Here is a 23,601-nt window from a genome sequence, read left to right as displayed (position 1 = left end):
GAACCTAAACTTTGTGTTGAATTTGCAATTCGTGACGACGTTGCTGTGGTGAGTTTCGGCTAGAGTAGGCAGGCGTGCGAGAGAGCACTTGGAAGTGCCAAAGCAACAGTTGGTCGCTGGAAGCATTGGAATAATTGATGACTTGATGGGCAGATGGCTTAAGCTTGTCAAGCAGTTGACAGTTGTCCGCTATAATCTCTTGCAAGTGGCCAGCAGATATTAAAATAAAAATAAAGGAAAAAGAAAAAAATAAGAAAAAACAAAACTAATTTTGGTTTTTTGGCCTTGATAGGAGAGGAGAGTGCCAAGAAAATTAATGCGCGCTATTCAAATAAACGCTCGACTGAGAATTTTAGATTTTAATGCTCCCTGATTTCAAAATCCGATAATATATTACTTTTTTATCTTCCCTCGAAAATAAATTTAGATTGAATTAGATGCTAAAAACAGTTATTTATATGCATATTCATAATATATAATTTATATATAAATATAAATAGGGTATGTTGTAGTCCATCAATTCTAGCTATAACAATTTTCATTCATAAAACTTCAGATTTTTCGTTTCGCTTTAGTTACTAGCGAGTTACAGGGTATATGACGGTCGTGCACGCCCCGCCAGAGGAGTTTTCGACAAAACTTTTTGTTTTTCGTTTTGTCGGGCTTTGTTGTACGCAAATGAATATACATGTATTTTTAATACGCAAAGATATTGAAAACACGAAGCCGATAAAATATTTTTACAAATACCAAAAGCCGACATTTTCCAACTGCATATTACGCTATGCATTTTGCATTTGTAGTCTGTGTCTAGTGCACAGCCGAATGGAACGGAATGGAAAGGTGCGGTGCGGTGCGGTGCGGAACGGATCCACACACAGCAAGCTGTGTGGCTTTGCGGGGCTCAATTGAGGCGCAGCGAACAACAGATGGCGCTGCGCAGCGAGTTAACCGAAGAACAAATCAGTTAAGCTTCATTGAAACACATTACAAACAAATCAAATATACATATTTTTAAACATACATATGCAAATGTACAGTTTTTATTCAGCATTTAAGCTCTTTTAGCAGGTGCGAGCACCTACTACGCACCCCACGCGAGTTGGCCAGGCTAACAAAGTCCGTTGGCATTTTTGCCCCTGGCTGCCATTAAAGTTGATCAGAAATTGTCTCGCCTATTATTGGGGCCATGTGGTCAGCCGGCCTTTGCTCTTTTGTTTGTTGTTTAAGCCCAGTTGCCACTGCCAATGGCTAGAAGAGGGCGTCATCTGGGCGGCTGACGAAACGTGTTGTGGGCGGGGCAGCTGGACTGAGCCAAAAGAATTAAAGAGAATAATTAAATAAAAACAACCAAGAGTGCTCTGGTCGAGACTGCTCGACTACGAGATTCCCTTTACTCTTCCAGAACTGATAACTAAAGAAGATCCAATAATTATAAAGAAAAGAAGAAATATTCGTAATTGAGTAAAGGTCTATCTATCTATGCTTATATGTATCTATACTTGGTAAATGTCTATATCTGATTTAGATTTAAATCCATTTCATATCAAAGGAAGATATAAATATTATGGATTATATGTCGGATCTCAGATTTTAAAATGCAGAAAGAATATATATTATATAAAGCTCATATACATTTCAACAGGAAATTATATACCCCGTGAACACACCACAAAATAGCTAGAAGTTTCAGACAATTTTTTCAAAGATATCCCATCAATCAAAACTTAAGCCTATTGTATTTCGATACTAAAAGATTTATTTTTCTAAACATGCGAAAGTAATCAAGGATAGACTAAAAAGCTTGCAGGTACAAGAAATGCCAAAGGTTTGTACAGGGCATCTAACAGTCGACTATTTACTGTTTCACGTGTCGAAAAACTAAATAATTTGAATATTGAAAAATATTTTCGCATTGAATTCTTCCTGCCTTTATAACTGTTTTGACGCTCTGCTCGTAATCAATAAAATGTGTGAGCAAATGAAATTTATAGAAATGGAACAGAAAAAAATTTGTAATGCTTCCTTCAAAAAGTCAAAAAATAGTTATACAGATAAATACATATGTAGATTACGAAGTTGATTTGATTTTAGCCACATATGCATGAATGGATAACATAGTTTATACATATGTATGTATGTATATTTTTATTAAGTTTAATCAAAATATCTTCCAGACTGATTAATCATACGATAATCCATGTCCATATCTAGAGAACTTGTTTGTTTTGTCTATTGTCTTTTATATTCACATTATAAAAAATTTTCATAAAAACCAATATACCTTATTGGGCTTTTAATAGGTATGTATGCGGGGGAAACTTCATCCATACGCTAATAGATTTCATAGTCAACTTTTCGTAACATTATTCCCAGACTAGTTGACGGTATTACGCATGTTACAGTAAATACTGAATTGTTATAACTTGAAGTCATTTGAGCATTTGCGATCTTTACTTCACCCCATAGTCAAACACACTTACATACAACCATATGTACATACATATGTATGTACATATGTCAACTGCATTAGTGAAGCATTCCAGCCTCGAGCTTTAAGCTCTCCATTGTTGTTCTTCGCGCGCTCTTCATTCATTCGCTTATGCTCGACAGTCTATGCGTATGTACATGTACAGTTACATCACTCATGCACATGCAAGCACACACACATACACATGTACATGTATGTATGTAGGCATGTACTCTCGCTATTGCTCGCCGACTGCTCTTATGCAAGAGCATAACTGATAAATAATAAAAGCAAAATAAAAGCGAAACCTGCCCTGGCGTTTGCATAGTCGCTATATGAGTAGCTGGTGCCGCTTACACCGTTTACTACTTTACAGAAGTTGGATGAGAGGTGGGGTGGGAGGTGTGTTGCTCATGCGGTGCAGCGGCACAGCTGCGCAGTTGCCGCCGTTGCCGTTGCTCGGTCAGCTGCGCAGTCGTCGTAGATGCCGTTGCTGCACTTTGAATAGCCCGAAGACGACATCGTCCGCGCTCTTCGTCGCTCGCTGCTGCTGGCTTCGTACAGTGGTTTGATGTCGGCAGTTTAATGGATGAAAGCTGAACTGTGAAGAGCAAAACTTGTGATATTCATAAGAATAGCTCAAATGTTTAAAATGTGTTTCTAAGCAATTAAATAGCGGAATGATATTAGTATAGTAAAGAAATGGTAACCAAAATTAAATATAGCATATGTATATATTATCTTTAAATAACAATTTGAATATGAAAATGTTTATGTAATCTCTCTATTATATAATATATACATCAAGTGTAACTCTCATAATTTTTATTTATTTTTGAGCTTACATATTTACATGTTTCTTGGCATGTAAGAAGTGACGCGAATGTGGTGCCACTGTGCGCAGTCCGGTTCGGACGACGTTGTCAGCTCGGCTGTGGATAATTTACTTATTTTTGTTATTTCTGCTTTTTTTTTATTTTTTTTTTTATTTGGCTGCATAGAGCTTAAACAATTTGGTTGTCGTTGCGTTTAGTTCTCTTTCGCGTGCGTTTAAATCAAGTAATCCGAAAACATTTTTATGCTCGGTGCTCGCCCAGAAATTCAATTCGTTTTCGGTTACACTACAATATTTTGCTTCTTCTTTTTGTTTTGGTTCAGTTTTCTAAATAAATTTATTTATTTATTTTCATTTTTGTTTATTTTTGTTTTCGTGTGTGCGTCAAGTGAAAGCGAGTGAGTTTATTTTCTGTTGCTACAATGTGATCCAAAATATTTATACTTTAATTATTGTTGTCGGCCTTGATGTGTGAGCTGGCTGGCCTTTCGATACTAATCGGTTAGCCATCGAATGTGACTTGTGATCTGTGAATAATGAAAATAGTTGGAAGGATAAAGAAGAGATAAATTTTGAATATATATGCATTACATATATACTATATACTAATGTACAAAATAAAGCTTGAAGAATTATCATCTGAAGATGATTAATCTGCCGGTTTTGATTACTATTTGTGTATAAAGCCTGACCCAAAAATTTCTTTAAAATTCATGTGCATATATGCGGATATATCCTCTTTCCAAGTACACACATGCATACATACATAAATAAGTCGACTGAAGTGAAGACTGATAAAAATCGATATATTTGTATCTAATTAATTTTAATATTTGATCAAAAATCGGTAATCAAAAATATATATTTCGAAAAATCGATTCAGGCGCAATTTCAATTTATCGATAAATTTATTAGCTCCATAATTCGGATGTGGCCTAGTAAGCAAAAAGCGAATACCTATTATAGTGCAAATATAATAGTAATTTATAAATAAACGTCGACCATTTTGATAGTGTAATTATAATATTTTTATTTATAAATATGCAATAGATCGAGTGGAGTGGATATTGATCAAATTTGATAAAAAATGAAATATGATTATGGATGTCTGTATGTTAATAAATATGTTAGAAATCAATATGATATTTAAAGCGTGCGCAACTGACACTTAGGAAATATCGATTTCAGTTTATATATTTACATACATACATATGCACATACAGGTGTATTTGTTTACTCCCTTTCGGAACAAGTGCAGTTGCAGAGCTCCTAAAGAGATATTTAAACAAATTGGCGAATTCCTCTAAAACTTTGTTTAGCTTAGCTCAATTTGGTAATAGTTGTCGATACGATTAGCCCAACTTGTTGTTATTGTTGGTCAATCCGCAAAAAATACAACCAAACAGTAAATAGTAAAGAAAAAAATAAATAAAAATTAAAATAACTCATAAAAAAACTCACTGACCTCGGCATATTTAACGCTGCTTAAGTCAATGTCTATTGAGTCACCAAGTCGACTCGAATACCATAAAAATCAAGGTTAAGTGTGTGTTGTTTAAATGCTCGTTTAGCGAGCGGTAACGGGCATATTGGCTTGTCTAATTGAATATCTGCATAAATGCAAATCCTTTGCTTTTTATATTAAATGATCAAAATGAAGTAGAATATGCAGAGTGATATGTCGCCGAGATAGTTGTAAGCGCGCATGGCGCAGTCGGTGCCACCCGATATGAATCTGATTTTTGCTATTTTTTCATGTTTGCTTTGTTTCATAGATCGTCTAGCAGGTGGCACCCGGCCCGAATTAAATTTCGAGCATGCCAAAGCCAACTACAGACAGCACATCATTTGCTTAGGCAACTGTTTGACAGGTGGCTATAGCCGACTGCAGAATACTCTGTACTCTATACTTTGCTATCTCTCTTCTGTATATTGTCAATCAATTTTTTTACGATCTATTTGACGCTTTAACTTCATTCAAAATTGAAAGAGTTGGGAACGAGTAGTTGATCTATAAATAGAGCTACACACAAATCTTGAGTATTATGAAGGCTAGGTAATATAAAGCAGCTGAACAGAGCACATCATAGGCATATACATATATAACCATTCAGCTTTAATCTGTCAAAGCTCACAGTTTCAGCTAAATTTCAACTTTGGCTCTTACCTTTGGTCACCATTGACCAATTCGTCAGGCAGAACGAATTCTATCAAACATATGAATGTTGAATGTTGGCATTACTTAAAATTCTAGCATATTTCTGCTTACCATACACATACACACACACACACCCATGCACACATGTCCTGCCGCTCGATAGACACGTATGTGTATGTATTATTTATTGAGTTGCTTTTGCTCGAGGTTGCTCTTGAGCCATTCGGCTGCTGCGGACTCTGCTCCAGACTCTGCCCGGGCTCTGCTCTGACAGTTGGCACGTACATTGCCAGTCTAGAATGACGTGCCGGACATGGCTGCTCCGAACGCAGCTCCACTTCGAGCCTGCGCCACGCAGCGTATACGAAATGTGTGATTTATAAGCCCGCCTCGGCGATCACGTAGCCGACCCGTTTGCCGTCTGCCTGTCTGTCTGTCTGTCTGTCTGTCTGGCAGTATCATGCAATAATGTTAATATAACAATTAAATTTGAGGCGATGCGCGCTGCAGCGGCCGATTGCATTGCGGGCGCAAATTTAATTACAGCGGCGCAAACAATTCGCGAATTGCAGAGCAGCAAAAAAAAAAAAAAAAACAAAAAAAAAAAAAAGACAAGAAAATAAAAAAGAAAAACTAAAGGAAATAAACGGGTTCAAACAACCAATTCCAGCTAGTTGTTTTTGTATTTGTTAACTTATTGCATACCCTAACTGAGCGAGAGATCAGTGTGAAGTGTGTCGGACTTGGCCCGAAAGTCTCTAGGGCAACAGGTCGAATATGACTTAGATATATGGATGGCTGACCAAGCCAACTAACGACTTATCAAACTTGAAATCATCTCAGATTGGGTTTATTGCATTTTCAGTGCTTTTGAACACTTCGGGTCTTGAGATGAAATTCAGATGACGATAGATTGAGACTGAGTCGCTATTGGCATTGAGTCAGCATAATTCATACTCTGATACATACACTATTTTACTATATACTTACTTAAAGCTATACATCTTCTTTTTATAAGGCACACTTTAGTTGATTAAGTTGAACTTAGGACATCAATCAAGTTTTATGCTTACACTAGGTCAATGCCATCATGATTGTGCTTGTCAATTCATTTGAAATAATAAATCGCAAATTTATTTATTTGTTTAGAGGCTAGAGATAATAGGAAATCAATGCTTTATAGATCTACTGCTTATAGAAATATATATCAAACAAGATCCATCGTTATATCACAATAATCATGTGATGAGTATAGAATGACACATGGTATATATATACTTTTATCGTTCGTTCCAGAAAGTAAAGAAATCAATTTCATTGTTGATCACTGATCAGGGATCACACAAATATAGCCTTGGCTATGAGTTTATTACGATCTTAGCACTTTAAGGAATCGGAAATGCAAAGAAGATATATTCGTTTGTGGAAAGTTGCAGAAATTTACATATATAAGAAATTTCAGCAAAGTATATCGAATAGTAACAAACAATTGTTCATAGTATGATGTCAAATATATTTATATCGATTCAAAGTTTTCACAGCTGCAGCATTTATGATATGGCTATAAAGTTCCAAGTCTTACGGTAATTTTGGTAGTTGATCAATCTAAATGAGCTGAATGAAGCATATGTTATATTTAGTTCGGGATCAGATAACGATTTCATCAACCACTTTTTGGCCATTTCTGTTGCTATTAGTTGATCACTCTATAAGAACTGGGGTATTGTTTGCATATGCTAGAAATAGCTCAGGATCAGATACCAATTTCATCGACCTATTTTTGGCCTCTTAGTTATATTTGCCAAAGTTCTTATCGAGCTGCCTTGGGCTGGCAGAGTATATTAGATGCGGCCAGCTGATTATTCTGTGCTGTTGTCTTCGCCACTGTTGACTGTTTGATGTTGCTGTCTGGCGGCCATTAGAGTCACAAACATAAGTCAAACACAACGGCAAAGGCAAAGGCAAACGCAATAGCTACGGCTACGGCCAGCGACTACTCAGCGAGAAAAGCAATTTTCCGGTTGAGCTTACAGAAACCGAACGCCTTGCCCTGCCGTGCCCAGAAAATAAATAACATATCCCACTGAGAGTGTGTGAGAGAGACAGAGAGGGAGAGAGAGAGAGAGAGAGACGGCGAGAGGGGGAGAGTGAGACAGACTGTTAGACTGGTCACCTTTATGAGTTGCGTGAGGCAAGCACGCCGTCGCCTGCATGTCCCATCCAGGGTATACATATATATTGCTGATGCCTGCGATAGGATTGTCGCCGTCGTCGCTGATGGAACTGCTGGGGCTTGAGGTGTGGCGCCGCCTCAGCCCCAATGCACTCTGCATAGTACAGCAAGTACAGCAAATCCCCTCTCGCTCAATCGAGCCGCACATTAGTTGCTGTTAATATACGACAGTTATGAATCGCTATCCATTCGCTAAATGAAATTTCGTGCTGTTTTTATTTGCGCTGGGCCCACAGGCAGGTGCCAGCCGAAAAACACGTTCAAGCACCAGCCATACGTATGCATATAATGTATATATGTATGCATATGTATATGTTTAAAACGTGACACACACATGGTCAATTGTGGCAGGTCCTTTTGGTGTGCGGCAACTATTTTCGGGGCCATCGTCGTAAAGCATTATTTACATTTATTATGCAACCCGTTCTATGTGCCAGCTGGGTCTAGCTCGGTCTAGCTCGGTCTAGCTTTGGGCCTCGGTTTCGGTCTCGGTCTCGGTTTCAGTCTCGGTTTGTAGTTGTGTTTTATGATCGCCTCCTCGACCTTCATCTTTTAATTTAAATAAAAATACATTTTATTGCCAGTTTGATGGGCCAGCACTGCCATATGCTGCCGCCCCGAGCATTTGAATTTATTTCTTTCCAATTTAATTATAGCAAGTATTTTGAGCGCCAGGTCGCAATTAAAGACCAACTCGCCTCTCGCACGCTAGCCCAGAAACTTGGGAGCGTCATTTGGGCGCCAATAAAACCACATATGGCTGTAACGAAATTAATTGGCCCCAGCTAAGCCAATGCCAATGCCGGCAAGAAGCAACCAAAATGTTGCATTTATTTCCAATTTCATTGTTTTTCACACGAACTCCAATGAAAATCAATATTCCGACAACTTGATGGAGAACCGAATGTGTATACATACGTACATATATATGCATATATTGATGAAAAGAAATTAAATACAGTTATATGTATGTATGTGTATGATGTAAATTAAATAGATACAATTAAATCATCGGAAAAGCAAATTTTGTATCTACTTTGACTAGCAGGCATTACCAGGCGGTGCACGGCACTAGCTTATTATATTTCGTTCCTCTACTCCGCCCGTTTATCGGTCCATTCGTCTGTTTATACATCCGTTCTTACATCCGTATGTCCGTCCGTTTGTTTATGTGTCCGTCTGACCATTCTTCGCCCATCCGTCCGTTCCTGATCGTCCATTCATCAGTTCGTAAGCTGTCCGTCCGTCCGTCCGTCTGTCCATTCATATGTATAAGCGAAAACCCAGCTAATGGTACTTGAAGATGTATATAATCTACCATAAGTTGGTAATAATAATGCAAATACTCCTGTTAATTTGGCTATCTTTTAAGTCACAAATATATTTATGATATATTGTATTACTGTCCATATCATTATTATATTATATTGTATATCACCACAACTGAGTTGTTAAATAGTGACGTTCGCTCATGTTAGAGGTATTTGCTTACTGTGAAGTAGATCCAACTGTAGTCGTACGATTGCCAAGGTGTCACAGCTTAGCTAGAATAAGGGCGAGAAGAGGAAGCCTAAGTAGTAGAAGAAGTTTACATTCTGTGAGCGTTAAACCGAGCTTATTGGCTCATTAGCCATTATCAACGAGTACAATGCAATACTATATATGTATATATTTATGAATAAATATATACACATAAATTCGTTAGTGGATAGCTATTGCTTGGTAACATCATTTTAGACTGAAAAGGCCTTTAACGACGAATAGAACAGAATTATGTCTAATTCAATGAAATACCACAAGCCACAATATGTAGTGTAAGTAAATATATCGGAAAGAGACTATGGTTGCAAATGAAAATTAGATACCAAAATCTAAGATACCCTAAAAAAGCAGTCATTCAAGAGAACGAGAAAGAAAGAGAGAGAGAGCGAGAGAGTTGAAGAAAGGAAGAAGAGCAGAGCAGGAAGGGAAAGAAAGAAAAGAAAAGTAAGTTCGAGATAGATAGAGAGAGAGAGAGGGCGAGGGACAGATAGATAGGTATGGATATAAGAATACTTGTTTATAGATATTTATAAGTATATTTATATAGAGGGTTTGAGATATATATAAAGAAAAAGATGAAGCAAAAAGTATTAGATATGGAAATAGAAATGACAGAAAGAGAGATATCGAGAAAGAGAGAAAATGAAAAATAGAGAGATAGAGGAAGAAAGAAGAATAGTATTATATATTTTAATATATGATTAAAATTTTAATTTTGAAAATAAGATATTTATTGACTAAGCATGGTTGGAATATATTCGTCACATAATATAATAATGAACTCACATCAAGGACCATCTAATAGTATTGACTATTTCGTGAAAAGAGAGAGAAAGAGAGAGAGAGTTAGACAGATGTCTCTGTTGGACTGCTGCATAGATTCATAAGAAGTCCTTGCTGTCTGCAAATGTAAATCAGCTAGTGACGATATGATAAGATATGATATACCACAGAGCTCACAGCCAACATACCCGAAGTGACATTATGATATTATTCTGGATTTGTTCATATTAGAGCAAGTTATGAGATCTGTTTTTCAATTGACATTACTTTCAGCAGATGCGCCAATGCAGCATTAGGCCAAATGAAGGATGTGTGCGCGTGTGTGTGTTGGTGTCTTTAAATAAACATGTTTGCTTGTAAATGTGTTGGTGGTGGAGAGTGAAGAGGCTGCTGCTGCTGCTGCTGCTGCCGGCGTAGCAACATATCGTCAACATTTAACTCAGTCTTAAGTCCTATTTAATTGGTACTTAACATGCAAATGCAAAATGAAGCGAGAATCCAAGCAAAATTGTCCTGACGTGCGCTATCTCCCTCTCCAAGAAGACGTCTCTGCCATTTTGTGTGCGAGTGTGTGTATGTGTGCGAGCATTAAAATTATAAGTTGACTGAACGGACGAAGCAATTCAGAGCTATTGTTGCGAGCATAGAGAAAGCCGTGTGGACAGTGGTCGTTAGATGTGCATGTGCATGTGCATGTGCATGTGAATATGAATGTGAATGTGAACGTGATTGTCCTGGCGACGGGCGCAAGAGACGGAGGAGCTAGGCTCGCTTGTTGGTGCTCCTTGTCTTGGCCACAATCAAATTAAATTAAATTTAATTGAAATGCAATGCAAAAATTTCGCACCAGCATAAGAAAATTGATTGATTTTTGACTATTGCAATGCTCGACTTCATGCCAGATGGAATAAATTTATCGCACACACATAGACACACACACACACACATAGACACACGTCGGCCAGTTTTTTCTCTCCGTTTACGGACGCTGCTTGTCTGACCAGCAGCAGCTATTCATTGATATAATTACAAAGTTTTGTTGGCCAGTTGATGAGCCAGTTGGAAAACAAAATCAAGAATGCGATTGCCTTGGTCGCTTTTCCGTTTGCCGTTTGGCCAAAAAGTTTTAATTTCAAAATGAAGTTTGTTTCAATGCTCAGCTCAGGCGTGGCTTGGTCTGCACAGCGGCGGGCGGGGGCGTGGCGGGCTGGGGTGGCAATAAAATAATCAAAGCGTGCACAAAAGTGCAACGAGAATTGCCGAAAAACTGGTAACAAAAGTAAGCGAAAGGCGGCAACAGGAAAATCAGGAAAATCTCTGCCAAGCAGAGCGCAGCCCGAATGCCTTGCTCTAGCAAATTTGGCAAAATATTATTATATGAAAATGGGAGCAAAAAACAACGAGATATATGCATATATATAGTACATATAGATCAAATTGCAATGATAATTTAGAAAATTTAAATTGCAATTTCAATGGAAGTGAAAAGTGTGCAGTATAAAGCAATAACAGTATTTACTAAATTCCATTCTGTGCATTCTGAGCTGAATAAATTTGACATTGCTCGAGCTATTGCATATTATATATATATTAATTAATTCTATAATAATAACAATATATTATGCTGCTTACACCATCGAAAAATTACTAGTTTTACACAAAAACATGGCGCAAATTTCACAATATGATTATAAAATATAATTGAAATCACTTGAAAATTTCTGGGAAAAATATATTGTAGATTCTGCCTTGACTATGACAATAGGCCCTTGCTCTAGAAAAACTGAGAAAATATTATTATTAGAATGGCAACCACAATAGATGAAAAGTATGTAGTCTATGGTAAAGTTCTCTAGAATAATAATGCATGAAAAGATCTCTTAATATGAATAATCTATAATTGAAAAATAATTATACATATAATACAGATTCAGCTTTGGTTATAACAATAAGCCCTTCCGCTGTGACCCGAATACCTTGCTCTAGGAAATGTAGCAAATATTATTATTATTACTATAATATTAGAATGGGAGCAACAATAGATGAATAGATAATACATATTTTAAGATCAAATTTAAATGACTAGTTAGATAATATCGACTGTATATTCAAATAGAAACACAACTTTCTATGGAATACTAAGATGTCGTAATATTAATAATCTCTAATTGAAAAGTTAATTTATATTACAGACTCGGTTTTGGCAATAACAATAAGCCCTTCAGCTTATACCCTACACTTGGCAGGTTGAAAAGGCAGAGTTTTCGCAGAGATAGAGAGAGCCAGAGAAAGAGAGGGAGGGAGAGGGAGCGAGGAGATTTGCACCTAACTGCGGGCCAGTGCAAATTTACCTGCAAACAGTGGGATGGACGGCCTGGACGGGGCAGGACGGGCAGCAAATAGCTATTCGAAAAATAGCTAAAGTTGTGGAAAGTGGCAGCGGCAGAGGGATTCCGAAGCCAATGAAGTTCTTTGGGGCGTAATGAGCAGCTCGCAGCTCGCAGCTCGTCGCTGGCCCAGCTGCCAGTGGCGAAGTGGGGCTGGACTCGGAAGCTGGAGACAGATACAGAGGTGGCTGTTATGCGCCATTAGGGTATAATTAAAATACTCCAGTTGCACAGCGGCTGCTGTGTTGCTGCAGCCTGCTGCCCAAATGACGAAGACGCTGACAACGACAACGGACAGCAGACAAGAGACAGCGACAAAGGCAACAAAGTTGCCAATGCAAACTTGAGCTGGCCGAGGAATGAGGCGTGGCTAGTAGCTTGGCTTGAGGCTTGCGGTTGTCAACAATCGTGATTTGGTCATGAGAGCCGAAACACCTGGCCCGCCATGCTCCACTCTCCCCCTCTCTCGCTCTCTCTCTCTCTCTATCACTGTCGAGGGCTCTACAAGTCGACAAACTCAAGACACTATATGCAGATATCATATGCGGACAGCAGCATATTTACATATCTCGATTGAGCTGGCAAGTTTTGTGATGAAAGTCAATTGCAGAGTGAAATGTTTTTCTACTGATTGCCTTATGCTGCAGTTAGCAATCGATATACACATATGCGCATATATGTATGTATAGAGACGAGCTAGGCTACATACATACACATACAGATATGCATGCGCATGCTACATATATGTAAGCTGCCCGCCGAGGGCTTCTATTCGCTTCTCAACTCTGTTCATTTCATTTCATTTCGTTTCGTTTCGTTTCGTTGCATTGCGTTTGGTCTGCTTTGGTTTCGTTTCGATTCGTTTTTGCTCAGCCCAAAAGGAAAAGTTAGCACTTGAAGTAGTTTTTTCCTTTGGCTTGTTTGTTTTCTGGTTTTATGTGTATTACTTTCGATGCCTCGCTCGCCTCCGTTTTGCTGTTGTTGTCGTCATCGTCGTTGTTGTTGGGCCTGATGCAGCGCCCGTCTGGCAAACAGTTAAGCACTTAAGTAGCATTAAAGCAATCACGATGGTCCAAAGGATTGCCAGTTACGGCCACGGCCAACTGGGAACAGCAACAGCAACAGCAACAGCAACAATATTCAACATTCTCGATGATGAATTTTTTCTCTTTTTCTTTGGCCATATTCCATCATATGTGCGTATGTGTGTCTGAGTGAGCACTGCAATAATTGCATATGCATGTTTATTACCTGCAATGCGAGATAGGCAAGTGCAGACCCCTAAGCCGGCAACTCTGGTTGACTTCCAAAATAATTGGCGTGATTTTAATTGAAATTGTGCATTGTGCATGCAGCACTTAGTCAAATAACTGACACACTCACACACACACATTCACACCCACACACGCCAAGCTAAAGAGAAACCTTTCGCACATATTAATTGAGCGCAAATATTTACCAGCAATTTATGCATGGCCCACAATTGACAGGCATGAATCATTGGTCGATGTTGGCTGAGCTTCCATAAATGCGATACAATTTATTTGATGCCTTTCCGTATGTTTAGGTTATTAATCTGCCCAACAACAGTGTGAGTCTTACTTGGCGCTCACGCGGCGTATGCGCAATTTGTCAATTTGGCAAATGGCAACTGTCAGAGCGCCGTGGCGGCAGCTGAAATCTGTTGTTGCGCACTTATTTGCCAATCGTTTTAGGTAAATTTGTTATTGTTGGCCCTTCATCATGTCGGCTGGCAATAAAAGGTTAATATTGCCCCACTTTAGGGCCAATAAAACAGCTCGGCTTGCGAGCGAGTCTGATATGGTCGTTATCAAGTAAGTCGAGGATGAAAACTCTAAGTGAACAATTGAATCTCGAGTGGAGTAAAGCGTAAAGTATAGTTGTTAAGGTTAGTTAAATATACTTTTAAGCTATATACCCATATATGTACATATTTTGGTATGAAATCGCTGAAGTGGCGAATCAGAGACCTCCCGTAAGGTTTACTGTCTCAAAAGATAAACTTATCTGATAAGATATTTTGGATATTCCGGATTTCTGACTGGCTCTCTGGATATTCTGTGATATCTGATTGGGATATCTTATTAGCTAATCTGGCTATTTATGGATATCGGATAATTTGTTCTGGATATTTTTAAGATATTGATAAATTAATCTGGATTTTTCAGTAGGTCTAATATGTTTATTATTATTCTATGATATCTGATTGCATTTTCTAGATATTATTGCTGATTTATATTCTAAGATATTTAACTGGATAATCATGTGTATTTTATTAGCTAATCTGTATATTCCAGGATATCGGATAATTCATCCTAGATATTATTGGATATTTATAAGTTAATTAATATGTTATACTGGATACTATTGGATAAGACGTTCATATTGTCTATTAATATTCTATAATATCTAATTTTTTAGATATTATTGAATTTTAATATTTTATGATATCTTCTTGGATTTTCTTGAAATTTTGAAATATCCGGGTTGTCTTATTAGTCAACTTAAATACTCCAGGATATCGGATAACTCATTCTGGCTATTCTTGGATATATTGTACATAAGATATTCAAGGATTGTGAATTCGGGATCTTTTTGGATATCTGCTAACTTATATCTATTGTTATGTCAATACTCGGCTGAAGTCTGTTCGCTGATAAAGGTGCCACTTGAAGGAATATTTTTTAAATTTCGATTTTTATTTTTTTAATTTTCAGAATGAATCATATGAGAACCAATCGACTGTTAGCACTGCTTTTGCTAGGCAGCTGGCTGCTGGTGCTGGGCTTGGCTACAGCGACTGAACAGGTGGAGCGACTGCCAGTGGCTGCCAGCGATGAGCCGCACATTCGCAACAAGCGGGGCATCTTCTGGGACTTCTTTCAGAAAATGGTCATAACCAAAAATCTGATTGTCGATGTATGTGAGCCAGGCTGAATTGTAATTCACTAATTAACAAATTCTTCACAAATCTATCTATTTACATGACCCGACAGCAATACACAGACACGCGAAACACTCTGAACGACATCTACAACACCGTAAATGAGCAGTTCAGCGACCCGGCTCCAGCGAAGCCGACATCGCAGCCAAGAGTAACAACCGAAAAGCTGGTAAGACGCTAGATGAACAGCATTTAGAATACTCTGCTCGCATGCCTATAATAGCAAAGTCTTTTTGTGCAAGTGCTGTATACTATATATTTATATCTAAATATGGACATGGGTTAGCTTGAGATATTTCCATGGTTACAGAAAACTAGGGGAGCTGTGCTGGAGAACGGCGTAAATACCGTTAAGAATTTAGTCTACATAAGTAGATGGGAATTCGATATACTCGTTCATAACATAATAGAGTAACGTATGCCTTGCCTTCCGTCCCTTTTGAGATCAAGATTACTAGACAATTAGATAAACTTATGTTTTACCTGCATGGACAGATTAAAGCTGAAATTATGGAAAAGAACTTAAAGTTTTTTTGATCAAGATCAAAATCGGTATAAATGTTCAGTCATTTAACTCCATTTTTGATCTTTACACACAATGCCAACTTCTATTTCTTTCTATTAGCCATTACCGACTAAATGTGTTATATTTCTATAAAAATGAAAGTTAACTTCCGATATTGCAGGCTCTGAAAATTATTATGCTCTTCAATTAACAAAATTGATTAAAATATCTTTTTGAATTTATATATACATATATATAAGTATATTACACATGGAAGCTGAAGAAAGACAGGAAGTCTATCTATCTCTTCCAACTACCGATTCGTTGAATCAATTCTTAGGTATTCCTCAATTAAAAATTGTTAATTTCCCAGTTGAATGTAGTTTTGTTAATTATTCATATATGCTCTTTATATAATTCATCATACCATACATTCCACTTGCAGCCATCCAGTGACGAAGATGATCAGACAGTGAAAACAACGACAGAGGGCTTCGCCATTTCCCGGTACGAGCTGGGCCGTATCCTGGGTCGTAACTTCCGCGGCGTACAGCGCCTGGCCCAGATCGAGTTCAAAGACGCCCTCAATGTAAGTCGCTAGTATATGGTCGTGTATACGCCTTTATTTCGCTCTGTTTGCTCTGTTGCAGGCGACCCACTACAATCTTCAGCAATACAAAATGGAGGCGGATAAACAGTTTGCCAACAGCGTGGGCGTCGAGAAGAAGAACAAGCTGAAGAGTCTCGGCCTGGGCTGAGCCCAGAGCTCCCCCGACTTCTCTTCTCCACTGCCACAATTGTTGTAATTGTTGTTATATAAATTGTTTCTTTGTGGGCGTTGATAGCGCGTTAATTAACTCACCTGTGTACATATGTTACGGTTGTTACTATTTCTAGCTTATAAGTAGCATAGAGGACCCATTAGAACTAAAATTACCAGAGCTAGCATAAGGCCTTGTATATATCTCTGATTATAACTATTTATTGTACAAATTTCCATCGAATAAACTGCGTTGAAGGGAGCTAACAGCTAGTGTACATATATCTTGTAGATTGTTCTGGTTTCTATAAAATTATTTTTGTGTTTTGGGCGATGGTTTCTAACTCATCTATGAGGTAAGTGTTGCAGCCTGAACTATGGTGACTTGTATAAGCAAGAAAATGAATATCAGGTAAGCTATAGATGACAAATGTATTGAATCGAATAACTTCAAAATAATTCACAGTTTAAGCACTACAGCTGCCGTTCTAGTTCTAGCTAATAGAACAGTCTAAGTCAATCCCTAGAGCCGTTATTAACGAAAGTGTTACATTTGAGGAGTAAGGCTCAAAAACTTCAGAAAGTACAAAAGGTATCAATAGAGGAGCTCAACAGCAACTCAAAAATAGAAACTTTAGCTTTCAACTCTTAATCGAATTTGCCACGCCCCTATAGTCTTAGTTTGTAGAGCTGAGGACTTATTTATAATAGTTATGAAATTAATGGTAATATTACTAGTGTGCCAGATATAGTGATTGCTGATTTTCACTCATCTGTATGACTCGGGACAGACAGACGGACGGGCGAACGGTGGAAATAACAAATAACAGGACGCGTTCACTTCGTACGTAAAATAAAATAGCAGCAATTTATTAAAATTCCTCAAAAATATTAGCTGAAAAATACGATTTTGTTGGCCCCTTGAATAAACATAAAAGGTTTTTTTTTATGATATTTTGAAGCTCCTAAGCATTTTCTGTGGAATACATTGTCTCTTCATTATTCGCCTTTAAGTATTCCAGTATAAATTGCTTAAACTTATGGCTTGGGAGGCGTGTGGGTGGTTCTGCTCGCCCGACTTCATATTGGAGAATTGTGTGTTGGCTTTGATTTATGTCAACAGCTGTAATGCAATGCTTGAAATGCAGTCTTAGGAACCAGGACCAGCTGCAGGCGGATCGAATCGATTCGATTCGATTCGATTCGGCTCGAATCGATGTTCGTGCAACTTTGCAGACGTTGCAAGGAGCGTGGACAGCGGCCGCAGCCGGTGAGGAGCTGACGGCCTGTGACAGCGCTGCGGGCGAGGTCAGCAGGCGGTGCTGAAAGCGGACAGACTGCTGATATGCATCGCCGGCCGGCCCGAGGCGCTTGCCATTGGCAGAACAACAGACGCAACCTGGCACTCATTATCGGCGTCAAAGTTTTTGGCCAACGTACTTTCGAGACAGGCATCTCATGGGCATCGAATTATGACACTTTTAGTGGTTTTTGCTAACTATGCGAGTTGCCTTCTGCCACTCGGGACTGCCGCAGAGTGCCACACAGACTGGCTCCGTCTTTTGCTCTCGCCTTTGCTTCTGCTCTTTGGGTTTACTTCAAACTTTACTTCGATTTCACAGCCAAGAACAGCAACATTGTATGTATGTGTGTGTGTGTGTGCACATGTACAGGCATAAAGGAACCGCATTGTGCTTATGTGTGAGAAATATTTATACCCTCTAGAACACCTCTGACAGTAGGAGGTAGCTGCTTTGAACGACGTATTTGCAAAGATGCAGCAATCTATGAAATAAACTATTCCTTCATATTTCTCTCATCTGATCTTTATTTTCATTATATAATTCCATATCCATATTCTTAAGGTCTTCCCTCGCAGAGTTCACTTCACAAAGTATGCAGCATTTTATTGTTATTGTTGTACATTCATGCAGGGTATTTTCAAGTCTCTCTAGTTCTATGTACTCCTTACCGTCCCTTTGTTTTGGCTTATTTTTCCACTAGAGTGCCTCAGTGGCAGCAGCACAATCACGAAGTCAGGCTTCGATTACCAGCAACAGAGGCAAAAAGTTTTCTATTTTTTGTTTTCATACGTATATCATTTTAATTAATTTCGTTTTTGTCATTTATGAGGGTTTTCCTTTTTTTTTATTTTTTCGAATGAAGTAGCACTCTAAAGGTTAAAAGTCATTCGAAATATGGACGACTTAGAACTGCTTTTAGCCGTAGGTCAACTCTGGCTAATGGAGCCACATGATATTTATTTAGAGCGATTTCCATATTGGGCTAAGTGCATTTCCTAGTTGAGAACACTTCACATAATCACTTCAATTTATGAGAGTACTGTCATTTTGCATATTGATTTTGGCTATTGCTCGTTCAAGCGTTTCAAATATACATTATGTATATGTATATATATATATATATATATATATATATATATATATATATATATATATATATATATATATATATATATATATATATATATATATATATATATATATATACATGCACTTTCGGACTCTTTGGAAGCTTTTGAAGAGATGCAAATTGTGGTAGATTCTCATATGTAGCTTCGTCCAATGGTGTTCGAGTATGCAAACTGTAATATTACTCCAACTGAAAACAGTCCAATAGGGGCGTGGCAAGAGTTAGTGTTAGAGTGAGAGACTTGATCCTGGCACGTGAAGAAGTCTTTTTTGTTTTTTCACTGTGAATGATTCAATGTTTTCAATTTATGTTAAGATCTTAATCGGTTCCATCTTGATCATGTATAACTCTAACATGTTGTACGTAATTTAGTCAGCGACAAATGTCTTTTCACTTCATAAGCTGTCGCAATTAAACTCAATTGTATATAAGTGTCATATGAATCATATTTGTTATGTGTGAATTTTTTAATTTTTTTTTTTTTTTTTTTTTATTTTTTTTTTTTTTTTTTTTTTTTTTTTTGGGTACACTTGTTAATTTAATGGCACATTAAATATTAAAGCTTGCAAACTAGAGAACTTGATCACTTGTCATATGTTTTGTTTTGTTTCGTTTTTTTTTTTTTTTTTCAAGTGGCATTAAATCCGTCAAAACGTTTAGCTATTGTTGTATATACACACACACACACACACACAAACTCATGCACACATGTCCATGTGTGTTGACAACAAATTATACCATTTGGTTGTTAGATAGCATGACAAACATATGCATATACATATATGTATGTATGTATGTATGTATGTATGTATGTATGTATGTATGTATGTATGTATGTATGTATGTATGTATGTATATATATATATGTATATGCGTATAGCATTTGTACAAACTACTTATAATTGCTGTAATTACTTCACGTGCAAATGGACACTTGTACGTGTATGTGGCGGGCTACCTCTATGTATATGTATGTGTATATGTGTTTACATTTGTATGCATAGTGTATGTTGAATTGTGTCGATTAAAACTAATTGAAGGTTGACAGCATCAAATGCTACAAATAATATCAACCACTTTAATCGTAAGCGAATCAATGTAAAAAAAAAAAAAGAAACAAAACATATTCATCAATCATCCTGCTTAGAATATGTTATATATAAAGTGATCGACTTGTAGATACTCTAGGTATACTTTTTATTGGTCGCGCTTTAGACTCGGCTAACTTCTAGTAATAACTCCTTAGCTCCAAATGCATTATTCATTATTCATTCCACCTTGCGTGATAATGCTGTATATACATATATACATATGTATATGTATATTTGGCATTAAGCTTGAGTAGACTTTAAACTAATTTACATTTAAGCCTACAGTGAATAAGTTCGCAGTACTCGACTCAGCTGACTCAACACGGCTAAGGTCAAGCACTTTTATTGTTCAACTCAGCCAAAGGCTAAATCTGATTATGCATTCCCGGCTACAATGACCCCCGGAACCGAATCCCAATGCTGGGCAACAGCAACGACAAGGGAGCGAGGCGGAGCTGGCAGGGTATTGCAAAATCAAAACATTTCAGAGGCAAATACTAAAATATGATTACAAAATAGCGCGAGCCCGATTCAATCAAATCACGCAAAGCTAATTAACACTTTAAGCTGTTGCACAACCAGCCACTGACAATGGAGCGACAGGAACTACATCAACTATGACAAGTGGGAACATTTCACTCGGCTTCCACTCGATGCGCTTTAGCAAAACATCTTCGAAAATGACAGTCGAGCCGTCTGCAGGTGCCGATGTTGGCAATGCGATAGTTTGTCAGCCAAAAAGTACGCCGATTCGATTATTGGTGACTTAATTATGTTATTTACCTTGCATCGGCTTTGAGCAAATCTGGGAAGTTGTTTATCCAAGACGTGCTCAGCAGAGCGCATTTTGTTATTTCAATTTACTTTTTCCTGTTTGTGTGGCCAAGTTCTGGAAATGGTGGATTAGTCAACCATTTTTGTGAGTAATAGCCTTCAGTCTTTAGCTGGCCTGCAACGTCTTTATCGAGAGAGTCTTTATATAGAAAGATATAACAGATTGTCCTGGGAGAGTCCTGGAGAGTTCACATTTTGCTTATATCGGGCAGTTTTGGCTCCAGAGTCTGCAGTGTGAAATGCCCAAAGACACGACAGAGATGTTTCTGAATCTGAAATTATTCTTTTATATAGGATCTTATTTGATTCAGAGATTCTAGAGAGTCCGTTGTCTCAATTTTCATTTCTGAATCTAAAAATTGTCAATAGATGCAAAGAATAGGCTCCAGAACCTTTATCTGCGTAGGATCATATGTGACCATTTTAGATCCACGTTAGATTCCGTTGGATCCACTATAGATCCATAAAAATTGTTGTTTGCTCTAGGTCTATAATTGTAAGATAAATGAAAATAACATACGGACAGGGCCAAATCGACTCAGCTTATCGCCCTGATCAAGAATATATATACTTTGTGGGATCGGCCACTCCTCCTTCTGCCTGTTACATACATTTCCCATTTTCAATGGGTTCAGGATATAATAATGCCTATTAAATATGCAAGCTTTGCAAGTTCTGAGTGGTCATCGTTTGTCGACTTTCAGCTAGAGCTTTATACGATGAAGATAAACAAGGTGCAATGATGATCATAAGATCGATATCATATAAATCATATTTGATTGTTCTAGTTAGAGATCTTCATCGAAGATTATAATAAATATAATGTAGAGAAAACGCGTTTGGAAGACGGTATGAAGAAATTTACTTAGTTGGTTATTTAAGCCATCAACAACCACTGCATATATCATCCGATCCATAAGCGATCTGAAATAGTACTCTTCTGTGAATATATACTTATATGCATGTACTCTCAAACTACACTTAGCCCCAAATCTGATCCAACAACACCGTAAAAAATTTGAAAACTCAAATCATCCTTATCAACCGTCCGTAAGAGTTAACTTTGCATAGCTCAAATGCCAACAGTGCTCTAGCTGCCTTTGATCTTAACGAAGAAATCACGAAAATCATATAAGTAACAAAAATCAATTTCGATTCAGGTTTTTTTTTCTTATTTTAGAACAAATATCAAAAACAAAATAATATAATAGGGAATGAAAAAAAAAAAAAAAGAGAAGGGTTAGCTAAGTCAACAACAAGTAAGTCCTGTATATATGGGATTTGGCCTTGCGAAGATTTATCCAGCTGAAAGGTAAAAGCAGAAAGCATTTATTGTTTTTGGTGTCAGGATACTTGCAGTCAGGACTTACCAATGGGTTGAGCGTTGCCCACAATTTCAGCTGGCACGGTTGGCGCAATGGGCGCCAGGGGCACGCGCTCCGTCGGCGCGTCGACTTGGGCGACGAGCGTGCTCTTGGGCGTGGAGGCATCGTCGGTGAGGCGGTGCTTCAGCTCCTTGTACTTCTCGACCACGGAGCTGCCAAGTTCCTTGGCGCCTTCACCAATCTTGTCGGTGTAGGGCTTGGCCGCATCAGCGACGTCCTCGGCGCCCTGCTTCACCTTGCAGCCGATGCTCTTGAAGAAGTTCTTGAAATCGCTGTCCTCCGGATTTTTGACCTCGTCGCAGTCGGCGGCGCGCGCTTGGCCACTGAGCAGCGCCAGGCAGAGCAGCGCGCAAAAGATGATTGTTGATTTCATTTCGGCGTTTGTTTATTGCTGGACTGTTCTCCACGAGCTTGGCAATGCGACTGAGCGACGCAAAAACTCGACTCGCAATCGTACGGGGCTGCTTAGATTAGCGGGCTATACCGGTTTATCAGCGTTTCGTGGAACTGCCTCCGGTTGGTCCCGCTCTCCGACAAGCCCTAGCTCCACTCCGACGTTTACTAATTAATAGACCCGACAGTTTCAATCGTACACACACATGTCTGTACCTGACATACATACATATATAAAATCTTGGTTTACTTGGAACGCAAACTAGGGCTAATCTATCTTGGCCTCTGTTTCAGAATAATCCCAGCTGACCTATTGCAAATTTGTAGAAATGCGACCGAGACTGAGCGCAGCTAATGAGAGAAACTCAACGATTTCAAAATATTCTTTCACCATAAACCGAAGCAGTCGACTGACTCTGGAACGAATGCGATAGTTTGAGAAATTGCTTACAGAGTGCCGATCAACGTCAGCTTCGATATTGACGCTAATCACTTGATCAGGTTATCAGAGACCTCATATACTGCGACTTATACATCTGATGTTATCATTGAATGATCTCCAATTGCCTGAATATGCAATTGGCTGTAAACTGTATTGTGTTTGATCTTTCATAAATAGTAGCAAACCATCCGGCGTAATTGACGAAGTTGAACGGACAGATGCGATAATTGACGCTGTCTAAGACTGGAAACTTCTATACATATCGAAAATATCAAAGATTTTCGAGACTATATCCTTAAATACGCACACTCATACATATACGTGGACATAGTATCAAGCGATCCGGCGTAAATGACAAAGTTTAACAGAAATACACTAGATGGCG

At 38.2% G+C, this 23,601-nt stretch overlaps 2 protein-coding genes across 4 annotated transcripts; one reads left to right on the top strand and one right to left on the bottom strand.

Annotated features, from left to right (window-relative positions):
- Positions 1-3,478: 3,478 nt before the first annotated feature.
- Positions 3,479-16,916, top strand: LOC6584915. Of its 3 annotated transcripts, none has more exons than XM_015161219.3 (5): positions 3,479-3,703; positions 15,147-15,348; positions 15,426-15,542; positions 16,324-16,467; positions 16,529-16,916. In XM_015161219.3, exons 1-5 carry the CDS (start codon positions 3,549-3,551, stop codon positions 16,634-16,636), a joined length of 726 nt encoding a protein of 241 aa, XP_015016705.1. In that variant the 5' UTR covers positions 3,479-3,548; the 3' UTR covers positions 16,637-16,916. The 3 variants fall into 3 exon arrangements, with proteins under 3 accessions (XP_015016705.1, XP_015016704.1, XP_002010555.1); XM_015161218.3 differs by lacking the exon at positions 3,479-3,703 and adding an exon at positions 4,174-4,243; XM_002010519.4 differs by lacking the exon at positions 3,479-3,703 and adding an exon at positions 4,259-4,319.
- A 4,925-nt stretch (positions 16,917-21,841) lies between these two features.
- Positions 21,842-22,816, bottom strand: LOC6584914. Its single transcript, XM_002010518.4, has 2 exons — positions 22,367-22,816; positions 21,842-22,301 (listed from the first exon to the last, which is right to left on the bottom strand). The coding sequence occupies exons 1-2, from the start codon at positions 22,752-22,754 to the stop codon at positions 22,294-22,296; spliced, it is 396 nt and encodes a 131-aa protein (XP_002010554.1). The 5' UTR covers positions 22,755-22,816; the 3' UTR covers positions 21,842-22,293.
- Between the last annotated feature and the right edge of the window lie 785 nt (positions 22,817-23,601).

This window comes from Drosophila mojavensis, unplaced genomic scaffold (genome assembly GCF_018153725.1).
Source record: "Drosophila mojavensis isolate 15081-1352.22 unplaced genomic scaffold, ASM1815372v1 contig_136, whole genome shotgun sequence".
Taxonomy (NCBI): domain Eukaryota; kingdom Metazoa; phylum Arthropoda; class Insecta; order Diptera; family Drosophilidae; genus Drosophila; species Drosophila mojavensis.
This window is presented reverse-complemented; position numbering and strand designations above follow the sequence as displayed.

What these genes read in the sequence shown, in the direction of transcription:
- LOC6584915 (XM_015161219.3), top strand. Translation starts at nt 3,549, where the DNA reads ATGCTCGGTGCTCGCCCAGAAATTCAATTCGTTTTCGGTTACACTACA. An exon ending in GAGTAACAACCGAAAAGCTG is followed by an intron (nt 15,543 to 16,323) that starts GTAAGACGCTAG and finishes TTCCACTTGCAG; the next exon opens with CCATCCAGTGACGAAGATGA. An exon ending in AGTTCAAAGACGCCCTCAAT is followed by an intron (nt 16,468 to 16,528) that starts GTAAGTCGCTAG and finishes GCTCTGTTGCAG; the next exon opens with GCGACCCACTACAATCTTCA.
- LOC6584914 (XM_002010518.4), bottom strand. Translation starts at nt 22,754, where the DNA reads ATGAAATCAACAATCATCTTTTGCGCGCTGCTCTGCCTGGCGCTGCTC.